The 20,740-nt window shown below is 34.7% G+C and overlaps 1 protein-coding gene across 4 annotated transcripts in view; it reads right to left on the bottom strand.

The window, feature by feature from the left end:
- Positions 1 to 20,740, bottom strand: part of ELP4 (elongator acetyltransferase complex subunit 4) — a 246,800-nt gene that overhangs the window by 209,883 nt on the left and 16,177 nt on the right. For all 4 annotated transcript variants that reach the window (XM_023239673.2, XM_045039094.1, XM_045039093.1 and 1 more), the window contains exon 3: positions 6,119 to 6,240. In XM_023239673.2, coding sequence (XP_023095441.1) covers positions 6,119 to 6,240 — 122 coding nt within the window. The remainder of the gene's footprint in view (positions 1 to 6,118; positions 6,241 to 20,740) is intronic.

Here is a 20,740-nt window from a genome sequence, read left to right as displayed (position 1 = left end):
ATGACCCTTGAAGATGCGCTACCTTTCTCCTTTCATGGGATCTTTTAACATTTTATTTCATGGGGCAACATGTTAATTTGGGGAGCTGATGAGTATTTTTTTTCAAGTTTCAATGGCTCTGGTTTTCAGAATTTGAAGTCATTTATCCCTTCTAAAAGGATTAGATACTTTCTCTTCTATGTTTTCAGAAAAAGTATTCAGAGGACAAATGAACTCTATTTTTAATATTCCTAATTCTCACTTTGTGTGGCTTCTTTTCAAAGAATGGAAAGTACTATATAATGGTTCTAAGAATTTAACATTTAGGCATGACAATAACCATGAAGTATCCACAACCATATTTTTTAGGAGTTCAAAATAAAATTTTTAAAAGTAAATGTGAGGCCTAGAGGAAGTTCTTTAAGATTTTGAAAGCAAAACTCCTGATATTTCATTTTTAATTTGGCATTCCAGAATAAGGTAACCAGGGAACTATCTCTACCTTAATGTGAAGGGTTAAGTGACTTGTGCAAAGTCCTGCAGCTAGTTAAGTAGCATCACAGAAATTAAAATCTAAGCTCATATCCCAAATGTATTTCACCTTCTGAGGATAAATATCCTATCAAAGAATATGGCATTTTTGCTGTATGACTTAGGCTACTTTTCTGCATGCAAATTTCCTTTCTTATGTTGGTGACACACAAATATCAAAGTGAACTTTGTGTTTAATTTAATGTTGTATCAGAAATGGTTTTTACTGGCTAGTGACAGAGAGGTGGGTTTATTCTCCTTTATTCTTTGATCTTATCTTTCATTTTTTTGTTGGAAAATAAGGCACATGCCATCTTTTAAAAGCTGGCTACAAATGTAGGTCACTGGAAGCAGTACTGAGCCTTTGCATGATTTTTCTTAGTCTTTTTAGTTTGCCAAAGAAGCTCTAACTGTGGCTGCCAGGGGAGAACTTAGAATTTTAAATAAGCTCTCACAAGTAGCTAGGGGGAAAAAAATCCCTGGGGTCAAACAGCAAATTTCTGGCTCAACTAGCACTTCAGAGTTGTAAGCACTGAAAAGCATATAGATAACAAGGTAGTTTTCTGAACAAAGACAAAGAAATGAAGGGAACATATTCTGATTATAGCTCTGCCTTTAAAGGGCTCTTCATTTATGTGTATTTATACTATGAACAGAAGATAGGCAGTAATAAAATACTTTTGATAGGAAATAAAACATGTATTATACAGGCTAGAAAAAGTAAAAATGTGTGCGAAGATATGTTATTTATAAGATATTGAGCATGCATAAAGTTTACAAAGTAGAATGACAGAAGGGCCAAAAAAATTTTTTTAATTATATATAACATAACATATTACTTTTGTTCTGAACATTATAAACTACAACTCTGAAGATAAGTATAATAAAAAAATGTTCAGTAGTGTATATGGCCAATCAAGGGGTACTTTTTTTTACTTTATTCTCACAGCTATCCCAATTTTTGACAGAATAAGGAAAGAAAAGTCGGATCTGAAATATTTTTCTATTCTATTTACTCAGAAAGCCCAGCCTGTACAATAATGTACTAAAAGCAAACAACTAACCACTCACTGGATTCAGACTTCTAAATCTTGTTCCATGATCAGTTAATGAGAGATGGATGTTAAATATAGACTTAACACCAAATTGACACAAGGAAAGGAAACCTTTTTAATGGTAATTCAAACTTACTGTTTAACAATACTATTTCATCTAACTGTTTTTCTTTTAAAGTTATTTATTTATTTTTAAGAGAGAGAGAGAGAGAGAGAGGGGGAGAGAGAGAGAGAGAGAGAGAGAGAGAGAGAGAGAGAGAGAGAGAGAGAGAACGTGCATGGGGGAGGGGCAGGGAGAGAGGGAGAAAGAATCTCAACCAGACCTCACGCTGTCATCGTGAAGTGGGGCTCGAACTCATGAACTATGAGATCATGACCTGAGCTGAAATCTAGAGTCAGACACTTAACCAACTGAGCCACCCAGGGGCCCCAAATTCTTTTTTTTTAAATTTTTTTTAATGTTTACTCATTTTTGCACGCACGTGTGAGAGAGTGAGTGAGCGATCACGAACAGGGGAGGGACAGAGAGAGAGGGAGACACAGAATCTGAAGCAGGCTCCAGGCTCTGAGCTGTCAGCACAGAACCCAATGCAGGGTTTGAACCCACGAACTGTGAGATCATGACCTGAGCCAAAGTCAGATGCTTAACCAACTGAGCCACTCAGGCACCAGGTGCCCCAAATTCTAAATCAATTAATATATCTTTTCTCAATCAAAACCAAAAAACCAGGGGCACCTGGGTGGCTCAGTTGGTTAAGCCTCTGACTCTTCATTTCAGCTCAGGTCATAATCTCATGGTTCATGAGTTCAAGCCCCATGTCAGGCTCTGCACTGACAGCATGGAACCTGCTTGGGATTCTCTCTCTGTCTCTCTCTCTCTCTCTCTCTGCCCCCACGCTGCTTGCTCTCCCAAAATAAATCAATAAACTTAAAAAAACAAACAAAAAACAAAGCAAAAGATACAAGGTACAATAAATAAGATCTTAATAAATGAGTTCATTATTTGGGTAACAGACTAATATTTGGGATATGTAAAAATGCTCTAAATTATTGAGATATTCTGATTTTTACTTACAGATTTAAAGTGCAGAAAAAAAGAATTCTGAAGATATTAGTCTAAATTTTCATACTTCAATACTAAATATTTTGTTGCTATATTAATTCATCTAATATGACATAGTTTATTTTCTTTTTAATTTTTTTGTTTTTGTTTTTTTTTGTTTTTTGAGAGAGAGAGAGAGAGAGAGAGAGAGAGAGAGGAAGGGGGGAGGGACAGAGAGAGAGGGAGACACAGAATCCGAAACAGGCTTCAGGCTCTGAGCTGTCAGCACAGAGCCCGACATGAGGCTGGAACTCACGAACCACAAGATCATGACCTGAGCTGAAGTCAGATGCTTAACCGACTGAGCCACCCAGGAGCCCCAATTTATTTTTTATTAAAGTTATTTTGAGAGACAGCACATGTGCAAGTGCTCAAACAGGGAGGTGCGAAAGAAAGGGAGACAGAGAATCCCAAATAGGGTCCATGCTGTCAGTGTAGAGCCTGACACGGGGCTCAAACCTGGGAACCATGAGATCCTGACCTGAGCTGAAATCAAGAGTCAGATGCTTAACCAACTGAGCCACCTAGGTGCCCCTGATATGGTTTATTTTAAATAAGCTGTTACTTATTCCAGGATTCATGGGTTAATATAAGGTAATTCATTTTCAATTATGAAAGACTTTGTCTATATTAGATATGGGTACTTTCATAATAAATGATTTTAAATATGGACTATTTGCTTATTAGTATGTTTGATGTTAAAAAATATGTTCTGTAAACCTTTAGTAAACATCAAGATAAGTTATCGATATTCCTGCCTATAACCATTACTTATCTTGAATGCATATTAAAAAGTAAAACATTTAAGCTCCTAAAATCATCCTAGCCTCCCTCTTTATTCTAACTGTAGTAGATTTTGGATAGTACATAATGTATAAAAGATATAACTCAAAAAGTTAATGCCATAAGTCAGGAATTAACCCTTTGTTCTAGATATTAGACATCTCTTCCTGCATGAATATAATCAATACAGGCATGTCGTCACTAAAAGTATTTGAATTAAGCTTTAACACTCACGTTAGTATATTAAGAAATAGCATTTAATTTTACTTCTGAAAATCACATTATAAATATTAACATATATTGTTTAAAATTATGCAAAGTATATAATAGAAAAATGCAGCATTTTCAAGTTTTAAAGAAATTATGTATGTACGTGTGTGAATATATTTTTTATTTCTAAAAAAAAAATCAGCCTACCTACTGATAAACACAAATATTTTAACTTAAAAATCTAATTTTTGCTATTTTACAAAACATTCCATAGAAAAATTTCAGAGAATACTTATCACTGTATTTGAGATGATTACGAACATTCTCTTAGATAAAAAAAGTTAACTGAAAAATACTTACCAATGTGTTTTTAAAAGCTTTAACAACATCATGTATATTGTTCTATAGGATTTTCTAAGGGGTGTAATTTTTCAACATTACATCTTAATGCTGACTTCCTGAAGGAGCTTTGACTACAATAGGCATGAATATGTTTTCAAAGGATGATGGATAAATTGCTGGGTGGTTATATAATATATCTTAGGCAGCTGATGGGGCTTTTTATCCTTTACTTGTCTTTTAGTTATACACAGTTTTAAGATAATTATGGTCTCTAAGATTTTCTTTTCCCTTTTCTTGTACCAGCAATATTTGTCTTGGTTATAGGTTCCAGAAATTCCCAAGCATACATCATAAAATTAAAACTAAGCAATTACAGCATTCCCCTCTCTACCTCCCCATCCCCCCCCCCCCCCCCCACCAACACTGACCCATGGTGTATCTCTAAATGCTATTAATACCTTCGTTTTGGTCATTCATTTTCAGACTGTTTAATACAAATGACTCTTATATAACTCTAATAGAGTTGGGAACACTGAAATCCTGACTGAATATTATGTAGGAAAACCTACTTATCTATGTTACTCCTCAACTTCTCATTTTAAATAGTTCATTTGTTCTTCTCAGTGATACACTACAAACTTTGTCTACATGTTGTTGTTATGAAGATTATAAATAATTACAATTTGTATAGGCATAAATTTTTAATTCAGTCTATTCTAAACTTGTGAAAACTAACTAGACCACATTAAGGGTATGCAGGTTGAAAACAATATTTTTTATAATTTTTTAATACAAAAATGAGAATGGCATATTATTCTTTTAAATCCAACTATTTTATTATTACATATTAAAAAATGAAATAAATATGAAATAAATATGAAATAAATATGAAATATATATGAAATATATATGAAATATATATGAAATATATATGAAATATATATATATATGTATATATATATACATATATATATATATATATATATATATATATATATATATATATATTGTCCTGGATATATATATATTGTCCTCTTTGAATTTTAAAGTGTGCTTTGGTTTTAAAAAGATATAGTACATTGACCACATATCTTATTTTATTACTTGTTTCTTGGAAAAGAATAATTTCTGTTATTTTCAAAGCAAAATAATATTAATAGATGAGTACTTTTTTCCTAGGTTTTTTTTTTTTTTAATTTTTTACTGTTTATTTATTTTGAGAGAGAAACAGAGACAGAGCTTGAGTGGAGGAGGAGCAGAGAGAGAGGGAGACGCAGAATCTGAAACAGGCTCTAGGCTCTGAGCTGTCAGCACAGAGCCCGGCATGGGGCTTGAACTCACGAACAGTGAGATCATGACCTGAGTCAAAATCGCCCACTTAACTGACTGAGCCACCGAGGCACCCAATAAATGAGTACTTCTAATTTCTGTATCTTTCTTCTGATTTACATCTTTAGGATACTGGTATTTAATATCCGATAATATTCTGCTGTTGTTTTTCTTTACCTAACTTTTTACAGAGTTCTCTTATTTTCATGACTATAGTATAGCAATAATTTTATGTATTTCAGTTTTGAGTAGCTTATTATTATTTTTCCCACTGCCAATATCAATTTTAAGTTAAAAAATTGTCTGAAAACATTAATTTAAAAATGACACTACATGTGTTTCTCTCTGTCTCAAAAATAAACAAACATAAAAAGAAAATTTAATAAAAAAAAAAAGGGGGGCACCTGGATGGCTCAGTTGGTTGAGCAACCAACTTCGGCTCAGGTCATGATCTCATGGTTTCTGAGTTCAAGCCCCGTGTCGGGCTCTGTGCTGACATCTCAGAGCCTGAGCCTGCTTCAGATTCTGTGTTTCCCTCTCTCTCTGCCCCTCCCCTGCTCATGTTCTGTCTCTCTCTGTCTCAAAAATAAATAAACATTAAAAAAAATTTTTTTAAATGAAACTACATGTTCAAATAAATTTTAAGAGAATAAAATATATGTATGTTCCCATTAATGGATTTAAATACAGTTTGTATATATACAAACATATATTTTGTTTACATATATGTAAGCAATATTTTTTCATGAAATGTTCAAAATGAAATATTGAATAGTATATCCTATACCTGTAAAATATCAGCCGGGTCTTCTTTTGCAGATGCAACCAACAAAGTATGCCCATTGATGATTCCTTCTGCCAGGAAATACTTGAAGAGCAAAGAAGAATAAATATTATATTTATCCTCTTCTGTAAAAAAGAAAAAAATATAGTCAGAATCCTATCATATAGCAAGCATACTCAGACATTCTTGTAATTTTTCTCCTTAAAACAAGTATATGAGGTGGGGTAATAACTGTCTTCCTAAAGTACAGTTAGATAGGCTAAGAAACTTATTTATCTAGGTGGTCAATGAGAAGTGAGTCCTTTTAATATAGTCTGATTACAAAATTTTTCTCAATCTATTGCACCACTTCTGATATCCACAAAATTTAGAGGATTATGTATGCTTATAGCAAGGAAATCACAGATATTTTTGTCTTTACTAAGATTTTTTTTTAGGCATTGCACCTCTAAAATGGCTATTCTTGGGATGCCTGGGTAGTTCAGTTGGTTAAGCATCCAACTTTGGCTCAGGTCATGATCTCACAGTTTGTGAGTTCGAGTCCAGTGTTGGCTCTGCACTGACAGCTCAGAGCCTGGAGCCTGATTCAGATTCTGTGCCTCCTTTTCTCTGTCTGTCCCTCCTCCATTTGTGCTATTCTTATCTACCAATGGCTATTCTTATCTACCAATCAGTTTGTAAACTCACACTTAATTTCTTACATGTCACAACAATTAAGCACTTAGTGTATATAGCCTGAAAATTAATATTTATAAAATTTGTAAAAATAGTATTACTTCTACATTTGTGTTTTAGGCTTTATATCCAATAGCAATTTAAAATTGAAGATTTTCAGTTGAGAGTTCTTAAATTTGTACTAAATGATTTCCTAGTAAACGGTCCTTTTACCTTTCATTATTCCTTCATCCTCCCTTCTTTCTGAATTTTTATGAAAAAATGATGTGTCAGGTTTGACAGAAATGTGTTAATATTTCCGTGATTTTGTGACATAATATAAACAACTTGAGTATATCTTTGTTTTCTTAATATTACTGATAGCTACATGCCTACATTTTTATATCAGTCTTTTTTCCTTTAATACTTTGAAGACAACACAAAACCAGAGACAAAGGTAAATTTATTGCATTATCTAAAAAAAGAGAATCCATGATTAATTTATTCAACAAATATTAATTGAGTTCCTGTAATATGTCAGGCATTGTTAATATCTGTAAAACCCACACTATTAAAAAATATTCCTAATCAACTGAGCCACCCAGGTGTCTCATTATTAAAAAATATTCTTAAGAAAGTTTGAGTTTGTGGTAATGTTAGCACTGTGCAAAGCTTCTTGCAGCTATAATTATAAAACCTGAAAAAAAATCATTAAAAAATATTTGAAGGCATTGGAAAGCAACGAAAAACAGACAGAAACCACAGCAGTTTCCTTTTGAAAGAACTGTGATCATGACAGGTAAGAATTTCTAATTTCTGGCTTTTTTGCTTAAAAGTGTTCTTAACCTCCCTTAGCTCTGGAAGCTTTAATTCAAATCCTTTACAGCTTGATATAGCAGAATGTAGAGTTCAGAAAACAGCTGAAAGTTTAAGGGAAAAATCCTTGAAGAGTTCTGCAAATGTTATCAAATGTGCCCAAATCCCTGGTTGACCTCTAAGCCATCTATTATCTATGCATGAGAGGAAGAAAGAAACAGTTAAGTAGGAAAGAGAGAACAGGATAAACTTGAAAGACAATTAAATCATGTGAGATTTACAAATTTAATGCTCCCCTGAAGGCATTTATTTCCCCACCTGAGAGCAGAATCTTGTATTAAAGAAAGCTGAAGTCTCATTGACTTGAGGTGGCAGAGGACAAAACTCAGGGCTGAGAACCATAGAAAGTGTGAGCCCCCAAATCCGAGTATAAATTCTATACAAATATTTGGTTCTCTTCTAAATTCTGATTGTAAGAGACAGCCCTGTGTGACCAAGTTAAAAAAGCAAAACCTAAAATCTGGAAAATCGAGCAGAGATACTATCCGCTGCACAATATATTGAAATGAGAGTTAATTTAAGATCAGGCAAATTAACTGTCTATTAAAACAAAAAACCTGAAATCCTCAGGAAAACAGAATAGAATTCATAATCAATGCTTTTTTTACAGTGTGAAGATTTCAACCAAAAATTACTGAATGTGATCCATACTAAGGAAAACACAACCTACAGAAACTGACTCAAAGTAGAATGCATTAAAAGTATTAAAGGAAAATATATCAATAAGTGAACAGAAAAGGAATATCGAAAGAGGACGAGAAACTATACAAATGAATGACAGAAAATTTAGAGCTTAAAATTATTATTCCTTATAGGAAAAACTTATTTGTGATTTCATGAGTAGATTGGAGATGAAGGAAGGAAAAAAAAAACAATCAGTACATCTGAAGGGAGATCAACAGAAATGATGAAATCTGAAGAACAAGGAAAAAAATTAAGAAAATTGAACAGAACCTCAGAGATGTGGAACAATACAGAGCAGTCCAAAACATGAGTCCTAGTCACTGGGAGACAATAAGAGACAGAAACAGTATTTAAATTTTCTATTTGATCAAATATTCAGTTACAGATCTAAGAAGTATAAGAAGCCTCTCCTAGGATAAATGCAAAAACAAAACAAAACAAAACAAAAACCTCCCCAAATCTAAGTACAAATCTTAGAAGCAGCAGGGAGAAATGACATATGACATACAGAGGCACAATGATAAAATCAACAACTGATTTTTCATCTGAAACAACAAAGGCTGGAGGATATGGTAATTATATATTATAAGAGTTGAAAGAGAAACAAGTAATAAAAAATTACCAATGTGTAAAACACATTCAACAACTGAGGTGAAATACTATTTTCAGATAGGACAGCAGACTTGTACTACAGGACCTAAAAGCTAAAGGAAAATTACACAACACGTTAAACTGCATTTACAGGAAGGAATAAAGAATATAAATAATGACAAATATGTAAGAAATTATAACACTCTGTGATCATGTATATATGTACTTATGTGCATAGATGTGTGTGGATAAATTGTTTCTTTGAATTTCTGAAAAAAATACAACTGTTTAAAGCAAAACTGACAGAACTAAGTAAAGATAGACATAAGTTCAATTTGGAGATTTTATCATACATTTCTTAGTAACTGGCAGAACAGCTAAAGAGAAAAATCATTTCGAAAATAGAAAATCTGAACCTTATCAACCACTTTGAATTAGATAATATACAGTTCCAGAATATACATTTTTTTTTTTTTTATTCTCGTTAGTTAACATACAGTGTAGTCTGGCCTTTAGGAGTAGAACCAAGTGATTCATCTCTTACATATAATACCCAGTGCTCATCCCAACAAGTGCCCTTCTTAATGCCCATCACCAATTACCCTACTCCCATCAACCCTGTTTGTTCTCTGTATTTGGAGTCTCTTATGATTTGCCTCCCTCTCTGTTTTTATCTTATTTTTCCTTCCCTTCCCCTATGTTCATCTGTTGAGTTTCTCAAATTCCACATATGAGTAAAATCATACGATATCTGTCTTTCTCTGACTGACTTATTTTGCTTAGCATAATATCCTCCAGATACATCTACATTGTTGCAAATGGCAAGATACATCTACATTGTTGCAAATGGCAAGATATTTCATTCTTTTTCATTGCTGAGTAGTATTCCATTATATATATATATACAATGTACACACACACACACACACACACACACACACACACACACAACATCCTCTTAATCCATTCATCAGTTGATGGACATTTGGGCTCTTCCCATAATTTGGCTATTGTTGATAGCACTGCTTCTGGAATATACATTCTTTTTTTTTTTTTTTTAATTTTTTTTTCAACGTTTATTTATTTTTGGGACAGAGAGAGACAGAGCATGAACAGGGGAGGGGCAGAGAGAGAGGGAGACACAGAATCGGAAACAGCCTCCAGGCTCTGAGCCATCAGCCCAGAGCCTGACGCGGGGCTCGAACTCACAGACCGCGAGATCGTGACCTGGTGAAGTCGGACGCTTAACCGACTGCACCACCCAGGCGCCCCTGGAATATACATTCTTTAGTGCATCTAGAATGTACACCAAGATAAACCACATGCTATTCCAAAAAACAAGTTGCAAAACACTTCAAAATATTAAAATCTTACTTTAGAAACTGAAATTTTAAAAATTCCATTTATGATCAATTGAAAAAACCATGAAATATTTTGGAGAAATTTGACAATATATGTGCATGAATTAGCCCCACAATGAAAAGTACAAAATATTGTGAGAGTAAGTAAAGAAAGCCTAAATAAATAGAGAAGTATATCCTGTTCAGGGAATACAAGACTCAAATCTTTCTAAACTGATCTATAGTTTTAATGGAATTCCAATGCAAACCCCATAAGATTTTTGGAGAAACTGATAAGCTAATTCTGAAATTTACATAGAAATCCAAAGTTCCTAGAATAGTCCAACAAATTTGAAAAAGAACAATTGGAGGACTTACTATCTGATTTCAAGACTTAGGATAAAGCTATAATCAAGGCAATATGGAATTAGCTAAAGGATAGAAATAGAAATCAATATAAAAGGATAGAGTCCAGAAATAAACCCACATGACTGATTTTTTAGAAAGGTGGAGAAATAACTGTTTTTTTTTTTTTTGGACAAATTGTCCTGGAATAATGGGTACCCAGATGCAAAACACAATAAAAAATCTCAGTCTTACCCCAGACTATAAATTAAAAAAAAAAAACCAACAAAATTTCTATCTTACTTCATACTAATACTCAAATATTTACCTTGAAATGTATCACAAAACTAAATATAAGAGCTGAAACAATAAAACTATTAGAAGAAAACATAGGGAATAACTTTGCAACCTTGGAGTAGATTTCTCAAGGTATGGAAGCATGAACCATAACAGAAAAAAAATGGATAGCAAGCTACAGAAAGAAAATATTTGCAATACATATATCTGATAGAGAACTAGTATCCAGTATACATACTAAAAAGTCTTCTAATTCCATGAGGACAAACCACCCAATATAAAAATTAGCAAAAGATCTGAATACACCCTTCACAAAAGAAGACATATGAATATCCAGTAAATGTATAAAAATAAGTTTAACTGTATTAAACCCTGGAAAAAAAAAAAAAACCAAAAAACACTGTGAGAGACCACTACAATCCTACTAGAAAGGTAAAATAAAAATACAATACTAAGTATTGACAAGAATGTGGAACAAATAAAATGCTCCTACATTGCTAGTGGCAATGCAAAATGGTACAGCTGCTTCAGAAGATAGTTTGGCAATTTCTGATAAAGTTAAACTTACACTTAAACGAACCAGCAATGCTACTCCTGTATTTTTACCCATGAGATATGAAAACATATGTCCATACATAGTTTTATACAGAATGTTTATGGCAATTTTGGTAACATCCAAAAGCTGTAAACAACACGAATGCCCATCAATTTGTGAATGGAAAAGACGAATGGTACATTCACAAATGAAATACTTCTAAACAATAAAATAATGTACATGCAACATAGATGAATCTCAAAAACATTAAGCTAAGTGAAAAAAGCCGACACAAAAATTATGCATGGCATGGTTGCCTTTATGTGACATTCTACAGAAAGTAATATTTATCTCTAGTGATAGAAAGGAGTTAGATGTTTGGGGCCAGAAAACTTTTTTGGGCATGAGGAAATTTTGGAAGATGCATGGAAATGTTTTATATCTTGATTGCTGTGGTGGTTCTATGTATATACACATTTGTAAAATGTAACTAACATATACACTTAAAATGGGTCCATTTCATTGTGTGTAATTTATAGTTCAGTAAAGTTGGTTTATTGAAACGCTTTCTTAAGGTGCAATTAAAACAGCAGGTGGTAACTTGTTGATAAACCTTCTCAGTACAGTGAATTAGAGCAAATCCATGATCAAAAGTATAGTAGATTTACATCAAGTTCAATTGTATATATTAAAGAACATAGTTCTTTAATACTATCATTGCAAGTGAATATCCACAAATCTAAAAGACGCAAAATGGGCTTGACATGGATTTAGGAGCATTTCATGAAAGTTTTGTGTGTAAGGGAAAAACACTTTCAATGCCTCTGTACTGCTTACAGCTGACAGGTGGAAAAGAGAACAGAGACGGATGGAGGTAAGGTGACCGGCACTGCCTATTCTCTAATGCAGTTATCATACTGGGGGGAGGGCGGGGCACTCACTTTACATAACTAACAATTTATCTCTATTCAACTTTAGGAAAAAAAAAAACAAGAAAGTCATGTTTAAAAAAAGAATTGATTTTACCTTAAGGAATTACTAGTGGGTTAGTTTACAGAAGCAACCATATAAACACAGGTCATTAAAAATCACTGATGTAAAAACCAAATTGGATACTAAAAATTTTACTTTCTAAGGCTGACATTTTACAACATGGAAAATAAATTTTTAAAAACTCTTCCACCATCCATCACTTTCACAGAATTGCTAAACTGTGCTATATTTCCTTTCAGTACTTTTTCTGTGGTGTTTTCCTACATGGTTACAATTATTACTGAATTTTATGTTCTCCTATTTTCACATGTTTCATAGTCTTGTAGCTGTCATGTTTCAGGGGCCATAATATTCTAGAAAATGTATGTACTAGAATTTATTTCATCATCTCTCTACCATGGACTTTTCCTGCTTTTAGGCTTTTGTTATTATTAAATCTTTTTATTTATTTATTTATTTATTTATTTATTTATTTATTTATTTATTTATTTATTGAGAAAGAGAGAGAAAGAGTGCAAGCACAAGTTGGGGAGGGACAGAGAGAGAGGGAGAGAGAGAATCCCAAGCAGGTTCTACACTGTCAGTGCAGAGTCCAACACAGGTCTTGAACTCACCAACCACGAGATCACGACCTGAGCTGAAATCAAGAGTCAGACACTTAACCTACTGAGCCACCCAGGGGCCCTTTTGTTGTTATTAAATACAGAAGTACAAAAGTGCCTCAAATCACACATATCCAAGACGGAACTCAGTAACTCATTATTTTTTTCTTCCAAATGTGGTCATTTCAGTTTTTAGGAAATCAGGACTTATTTTTGATTCCTCTTCTCTCTCTCCCACCAATGCATTCCTTTACCCATCCTTAAAATCCTGTTATATTTATTTTCAAAGTATTTCTGAAATTTGATTGTCACTTAAATCAGTGTCACTCCCCTAATCATGCTACCAACAACTCTTGTCGACACCACTGTGACACCACAGTGTCACTCCCCTAATCATGCTACCAAAAACTCTTGCCTACACCACTGCAATCACCTCTTATTTCTTTGCATCCACTCTAATCCTCCAATTTAGTAGTAACCTTTTGAAAATACAAACCCAATCATTTCACTTCCCAACTTAAAACCTTTCAGTGGTTTCTCATTGCTGTTGGGAGAAAGAACTAAACCCTTTAACCTGGTCCTATATGCTCTGTGTGGTCACCGCCAAAGAGCAGAGTTTAATGTGTATAATAAAAATATTTGCGTTAAAAGTGGTATCACACTGTCATTTCCCTATAAAAGGACATGGTGGTTGTTTAACGACTTCTCAGTAAAAGTAAATGAGAAATAAGCCTAACTAAAATAATTATTTGTAAAATTAAGGTTACATCTATACACTAGTAAGGGAATGAACAACTATATTGGGTAAGTACTGCATAAACTAGGGAGAGTCACAGATAATAAAAAATATTGAGTGATGTATCATTAATGAAGAGTGACAATAAACTAGATGGCAGAATTCCTCTTTTTCTATTTATGTTTTAAATGAGTGTGAGTTGTAACTTTTTTCCTACCTATATACAATTCCTACTGATCTTATCTACACTTATAACTTAAATTAATATCTCTAGTTGCTATACTGCATCTTAGGTCAGCACGTGTTGCATAAATTACTTCACCTTTTTGGCTAGCTAATTCCCTCAAAAGTCCCTCCCAGACCCAAATTAGGTAAACTCATCCTTGGAGAAGCTTTCCTCAAGGCTGGGTGAGATGACCAGAGTGCCCTGGAGCATTTTGTTAACTCCTACAGTAGCATTTAATATACATACTGAAATTTCTCCACCAAGCTAAAAGATCCTCATGGCAGAGAATGTATTTTATTGTTGTATTGCTAGCAGTAGGCACATACTATACATTTAGTAGTATAATTTGTATAATTAAGGAAAAAACAAAAATCTATCTTGTCTTGTAAATCAGCCAGATCTACTGAAGTTTGGCTGAAAACACACCCTAGTGTACATGCACGCACACACACACACACACATGCACACATATATACACACAGTTTTTTCAAAGACTCCTATGTGGCAGTCAAAACTAATAGGAGGAAGATCACCTATTTAGAGTTGAGCAAAAAACAATACGCTCTTCAAGCTGAAAGTCACCATTTCTGTGAAACAAATTTTGAGGTTGTACATTAAGCATTTAATTAATCTATTGAGTGAATCCCCATAAAACTGGAAAAGCAAAAATGATAACGATGTGACAAAATCGCCAAAAAGCAAATGTAGTTTTGGCCTGAATTAACAGTCCAATTCTTAGGTTGAGAGATGGAAGTCCTAGTCTATTCTACAGTAGTGGACCATACTGGCAATAGTATATATTTCATTCAGGGACTTACACAAACTAAAGCATATTCAGAATGAAGTGACCAGGAGGGTGAAAGAACTTAAAAGCATGAGAAAAAGGATACTTAGGTTGAAGAAAAAGAGACCCAAAGGATGTAACAGACCTGTCTCCAAATATCTGATGGACTGTCATATGTAAATGGAATCACACAAGAGGTAGAATGAAGCCTAATAGATAGGAACAACAGGAATATCAATTTTTCTTAACATCAAAGTCCAAAAGAGCTGCCCCTTTCATTGTGTTGGGAATGCTAACAAAGTCACCAAGGACTTTCTAATTGTCTGTTTTCTGGGACACTTTAAAATCTTTCTTATTTCATTTGTGTATTGCAGCTATTATCAAGGACAAATTTCTTCCTGAAATTATACTCTCCTTCTCCATTAATGCTCTATTTTTAAGACACTTCTTGTTCCCAATTGCCCTGTTTCTTTAGACTCAATTCCTTGGTAAATAAATATGAATTGCTTCTATTAAATTTCTCTAGTCACTACTTTCAACTAAGCTATGTCAAATCTTCCTTTCTCATCTCTTGACATCTAGAGCTAATTCCATGACTTTCTCACCAGTTTCAGTTATTAAAACTTGGAACAGTCAAGTTTAAAACTTTAATATTCAGTGCAAACCTTCCCCCTTCTTTAGTGGAGACTGAGACTTGTAACTTGAAAGTCTTAGTGGGACAGAGGGGTTCCAAAGGAAAGGAAGATTCTAAAATGTCTCTTCCTCCATGTCTTCTTTCCAAGTCCTAGTTCTGTTGTTAGGAGATCAGGGGGAAAAACGTGGCAGTGATCAGCTTACATAATTGGCTGTCTGGTTAGGGAGAGATGTCCTTAGCCTCGTATGATCTGGTCTAGTTAAGCCTGCTGTTTTGTAGCCTTTGAAGTTGTGGTGGTTTCTATGTTTTTCTATGGGTGGGTTCTATGGTTTTTGTGGGTAGTGCTCAGTTTCATTTTGGTCACATCTGCTGCTGAGAAACCCTTCCGAGGTGGAATCTAGGTTTTGGGGGGCTGGCCAGTAATTCATATTCAAATTCTGCTCTGGTAATATTAGCTATTGCTATCATTATTATTTTGGCTATTTATATAATCTCTCCCAGCAGGTTTCTGTCCTTTTCCCACACCAGACACAGAAAACAGTGTTGTTGTCGGGAATGATGACAAACCCTGGGAGATTTACGACAGGCTTCCTCCAAGGACTCTCTCACCATGCACTACTCACTGAAGGGCTTACAGGTTCAGAAGTTTAGCAAGAAGTCAATTGGGAAACAAGGATGCCAGTCTTTGCTTCTTGTAAGGATCCTCAATGTCTATGACTGATGCTCTTAGGAATTGTACCGCCTTACCTGCCTGAGTGAGGGATCACTTTTGAACTTGAATATTGCACTCTTGCTCTCTCCAATCTTTGTCTGTGATGCTTACTAATGGTGGTGATGGTAACAGTTACGAGGAAGTAGCTGTGGTGGATCTCTGGACCTGCAAGGAAGTATTTAATCCCAACAACAGGAATGGGGAAACTTTCATCTTCGCTTTCTTTTTCTCACTTTGGGCTATGGTCAACACTTCTGAGCTCCTCAACATCCTGTAAAAAGTAATACATAACTAATCTTGACCACTAACTATATGCTAAACATAGTGCAATGTATTTGTCATGCATTAGTTCACTTAATCCTCATAATAACTTGTAAGATAAATGTTGTTAATCCCTATCTTATAGGTAAGAAAAGGAAGGCACAGGGAAGGCAAGCAGCTTGCCTAAGGTGACACAGTTAGTAAAGATCAGGGCTATGAGTTGAATCAGCCAGTCTGATTCCAGAGGCTATGCTCATATCTCTTTCATGGGCTTATTTTCCTTTACCTATCCCTTAACTGATATGCTTTGGCTTTAGACTTCGATTTGCTTTTCTTTTTACTCTAGGTATTCTTAGTCTTTCCTGGAATCTCAGACCACTCTGAGAATATGATGCAAGTTATACCTTATTCTAACAATATACACAGTCATATACAAATTTACATGTAATTTCAGGGAATTAAGAGACCCCCCCCCCCTCAAAGTTCCATCTATGGATCCTCCATGGTCTACAAATCTGGGCATTCTAATATATACCTATGAATGACTTCAACCAAAAAGTATCAGTTCCATAAAGTATCAGTCAAATAATATTGACAAATCCAAAATATTTTTCTCTAGCCTAAATTTAATACTCACAAACTTCAGTATGTTTAAACCGAATTCATACTTCACATCAACATTTGCTCCTTCTCCTCCTTTTCTGACTTCACCTAATGGTACTAACTCCAAACCTTCTCAGGCCAAACACCTGGGAATCATCCTATCTCTTGTCTCTCCTTTATCTCCCACACATTTAGAAAGAACAGAAGAATCAACATTCTTGAGAGGGACCTACTAAAAGAGGAAAAATGTAGGGAAATAGTATTTTACACCAGAGCAATCTAAGAATAGTGAAACATTTATAATCTAATACACATAATGAAATGCAGAAATAGAAAAATTAGGTAGCACTGTTATATCAAAATATGTGATGAATTTATGGTTTAAAGTCTCAAAAGTATAGACATCATCTCATGTTTCGATTAGAATAATTAGTATTTCCATCACTACAAGTTTTCACTTTATTCCTGAAGCACATCCTTCATAATAGTTCTTCATAGCTCAAAATACTCCATGACTACCTATTTCTTACCAGTATAAAGTAACTGTTTTTAGCCAGGCTTTCACAGCATTCATTCATTCAAGCATGTATTCATGGTGCCCTTACATAGTTGCCATGGTCACAGAGCTTACAGCCTACTGAATAAGATACATGGTTCAGTATTTTCAACAAAGTATAGTACGTGCCATGATAAAGTAGATAAACAATACTACAGAAGTATAGAGGAGGAATACTAAGTGGGCTGAGGGTAAGGAAAGCAATAGTTAAGGAAGCCTTTCTGGAAGAGAATCTGAGTGGAGACCTAAGAGATGATTAAGAGCTAGGATAAGAAAGGAAAAAAAGGAGGCAACAAGAAAGAATTTAAGCAAAGGCCTGGAGAGAATGGTAAATGGATGGAATTAAAAGCCTAGGATGATATGCTTGAAGAAAGAGGTGAGGGCATGAGAAGAGACAAGCCTGAAGTGAATCAGCAGTGACAGATCATTAAAGGCCTTATCTTCTAGGCTAAGGAAGCTGGGCATTATGTTAAAATTGATAGCACAGAAAGGTCTTAAGTAAGGGTATATCATGATTACCTTTAGATTTTTATATCAGAAAGTTCATTCTAGCTACAGTATGAAAATGAACTGAAGCAAGAAAACATTGGAAGCAACCTAAGAAGCTGTTACAATAATTTAGTGAAAGTTGTGGATTATGGCCAAATTAGGGTCATGGCAGCAAGAATAGAAAGAAGTAGACAGAATTTTAAGATATTTAAAAGGTTAAAAACCTTGGGATTTAATGATTACTGGATGTGTACAGTGGAGAAACAAGTACATCAGTCAGGTCTCTGGCATGTGTCACTTGGTAGCCTGAATAATCTAGTAATCATAGGAAGAGGGACAGATTTGGAGGATTGGGGTAGAATTTGGAGATAAGGGAAGTTCAGCTCTGGACACATTGATTTTGAGAGATATTCAAGAGAAAATGTTGAAAGGGAGTTGAATATGATCTCTGCATTTCTCTGTTGATCCTATGTATGCATCAATGTCTACAGATTTCATAAAATGAGTTTTTCCACCCCTGGTCATTCTAGTTACGGCAGGAACTGAGACCTCCCAGGAAGAGTATGTAGCACCAGAAGAGGGAAGAGGATACTAATATTTTAAGTTGAGCCAAAGGAGTCTAAAAAAATAAAAGCAGAAAGGTAGAAGGAAATCTAGAACAAAATGTTATAACAGATCTAAAGGAAGAGAGTACTTCAAGAAAAAAGTGACTTGAGATGCCTGGGTGGCTCAGTCAGTTGAGCATCCTATTCTTGATTTTGGCTCAGGTCATGATCTCACGTTTCATAGGTTTGAGCCACGTTGGGCTCTGTGCTAACAGCGTAGAGCCAGCTTGGGATTCTCTGTCTCCCTTTACCTCTTCCCCTTCCTTGCTTGCATGGATGCATGCTCTGTCAATCTCTCTCTCAAAAATAAATAAACATTAAAAAAAGGGTGACTCACCACATCAATTGCTGAACTGAGAAGTATTCCTTGGTTTTAGCCATGAGAAGGCCACTAATATCTCTGGCTAAGGCGGTTTCAGTGATGTGCTACTTTCTTAAATAAACTGAGGAATGACTTAAATATCATGAAAATGTATAGATTCCTATAAAAGGAAGAGAAAAAGGGATAGTTGGAGGAGTGGGGTTAAGGAAGAATTCCCCCTCCTCCTTTTCTTTTAAATGAGGCTTGAAAACAGATTTGAGCAGGTTTAAGTACACACAGGAAAGAACTAAAAAGGAAGGAGAAGTTAAAGAAAGAAAAGAAAACTGATATTGCCATTCCTTGGTAAGGTGGAAGAAGGAAAGCTCTAGTGTCCAGGCGAAAGGATGACTCTCAAACAGGAGACATTCTCCCATGTGTGGGTACTGAAGCTTGACAGTGGGAAGTTGGGGGAGTTGTCATCTGAAGAGACCATTTTCTTTCATGTGAAATACTGCAAGTTATCCCAGAAAATGAGGGAGAAAGTAGTAATGTTTGTTGTTTGAGTATGAGGTTTTAAAAGATCACTGAGGTTACTGAGAATGAAAAAGAGGTGATGAGAGATACAAAAGTTTGCTGGTGAATGCCGAAAGCTCACTGAGGGCTGGAGATCAGGAAGGAAATAACTAAGAAGTCATTATATGGCAGGAGTGAGATGATATAAAAGGCAGAAAAGCCAAAGGTATAAATCTCACTCTGGAAAATAATTAAGGTGAATCATCAGGTTTTAGTGTAAAATGATGATTCAATGTCAGAGAAACCTGCTTGCAAATCTTAGCTACTAAGTGTGTGACCTTGGACAAGTTACTTTGCTCTCTCAAAAACTCACTCTCCTCTAAAATATAGACATCTCATTTGATTATTGTGAAAGTAAATGATAAAATACACGTCAAGGGCTTAGCATGATACCGAGCACACAGTAAATCCATAATAAATGGTAAATAATTCAATAAAATATTCAATGATAGTATTTTAAGATATTAGAGCTTATTTTATATGAAATAGGTATTATACAGGGGAAAGATTTAGAAGGGATAAGAATAGTAGGAACTTGAATCTACAGAGCAAAAAAGAGTATTATGGAGATAAAAGCAACAGAAAGATCATTGGAACAGCTTACATCTTGGACAACGACCAAAGATAACAAGGATGTAAAGCATGAGAGATTTAGCCGGCCATAAAGTTAAACAAACAAAAATCCCAAAAGTCCTGTGGTGGATGAAAAGTGAACAGCCTCATCTCTGCACAGTGCAGTTTGAGAAGCTAGTATAAGGTTCTGAGGTTTTACAATCTGAATTCTACAAGCAGGTAGTTGAGGCAAGAGACCCAGGAGGCCAAACTTTCCCTTTGACTAATCCTCAATATAAACTTTCTGCTTTAGAAGAGCTTTCACTTCTTTACTACATAAGCATACTATGTTGATATCTACTTTTGTGCATTTGGTAATATGGGCTTCCATATGAGTACTTTTCTCCCTCCCTCTCCCCTCAATTTCTACCCACAGTTTGATTCAATTTGTCTTTCCATATCTCTTATGTTTGCAAAAACATCTATATATTATATATGTACTGTTCTCATTTATTCCATGTGTAACCAATATCCAGTTTAAGTTCAGAAAGGGTAAAACCCAAGATTTAAACTGCCTAGCAGTGCTAAACACAGCGTAGGTGCTTAGATGCTTCAGGACAAAAGGTCAGGAGGTCTTACTAAAGAACTGCATGGATACCAGTTTGTCTTATTTTAG

Source organism: Felis catus, chromosome D1 (genome assembly GCF_018350175.1).
Source record: "Felis catus isolate Fca126 chromosome D1, F.catus_Fca126_mat1.0, whole genome shotgun sequence".
Lineage (NCBI taxonomy): Eukaryota > Metazoa > Chordata > Mammalia > Carnivora > Felidae > Felis > Felis catus.
The sequence above is the reverse complement of the archived record's forward strand: the minus strand, read 5'-3'. Positions and strand labels throughout refer to the sequence as shown.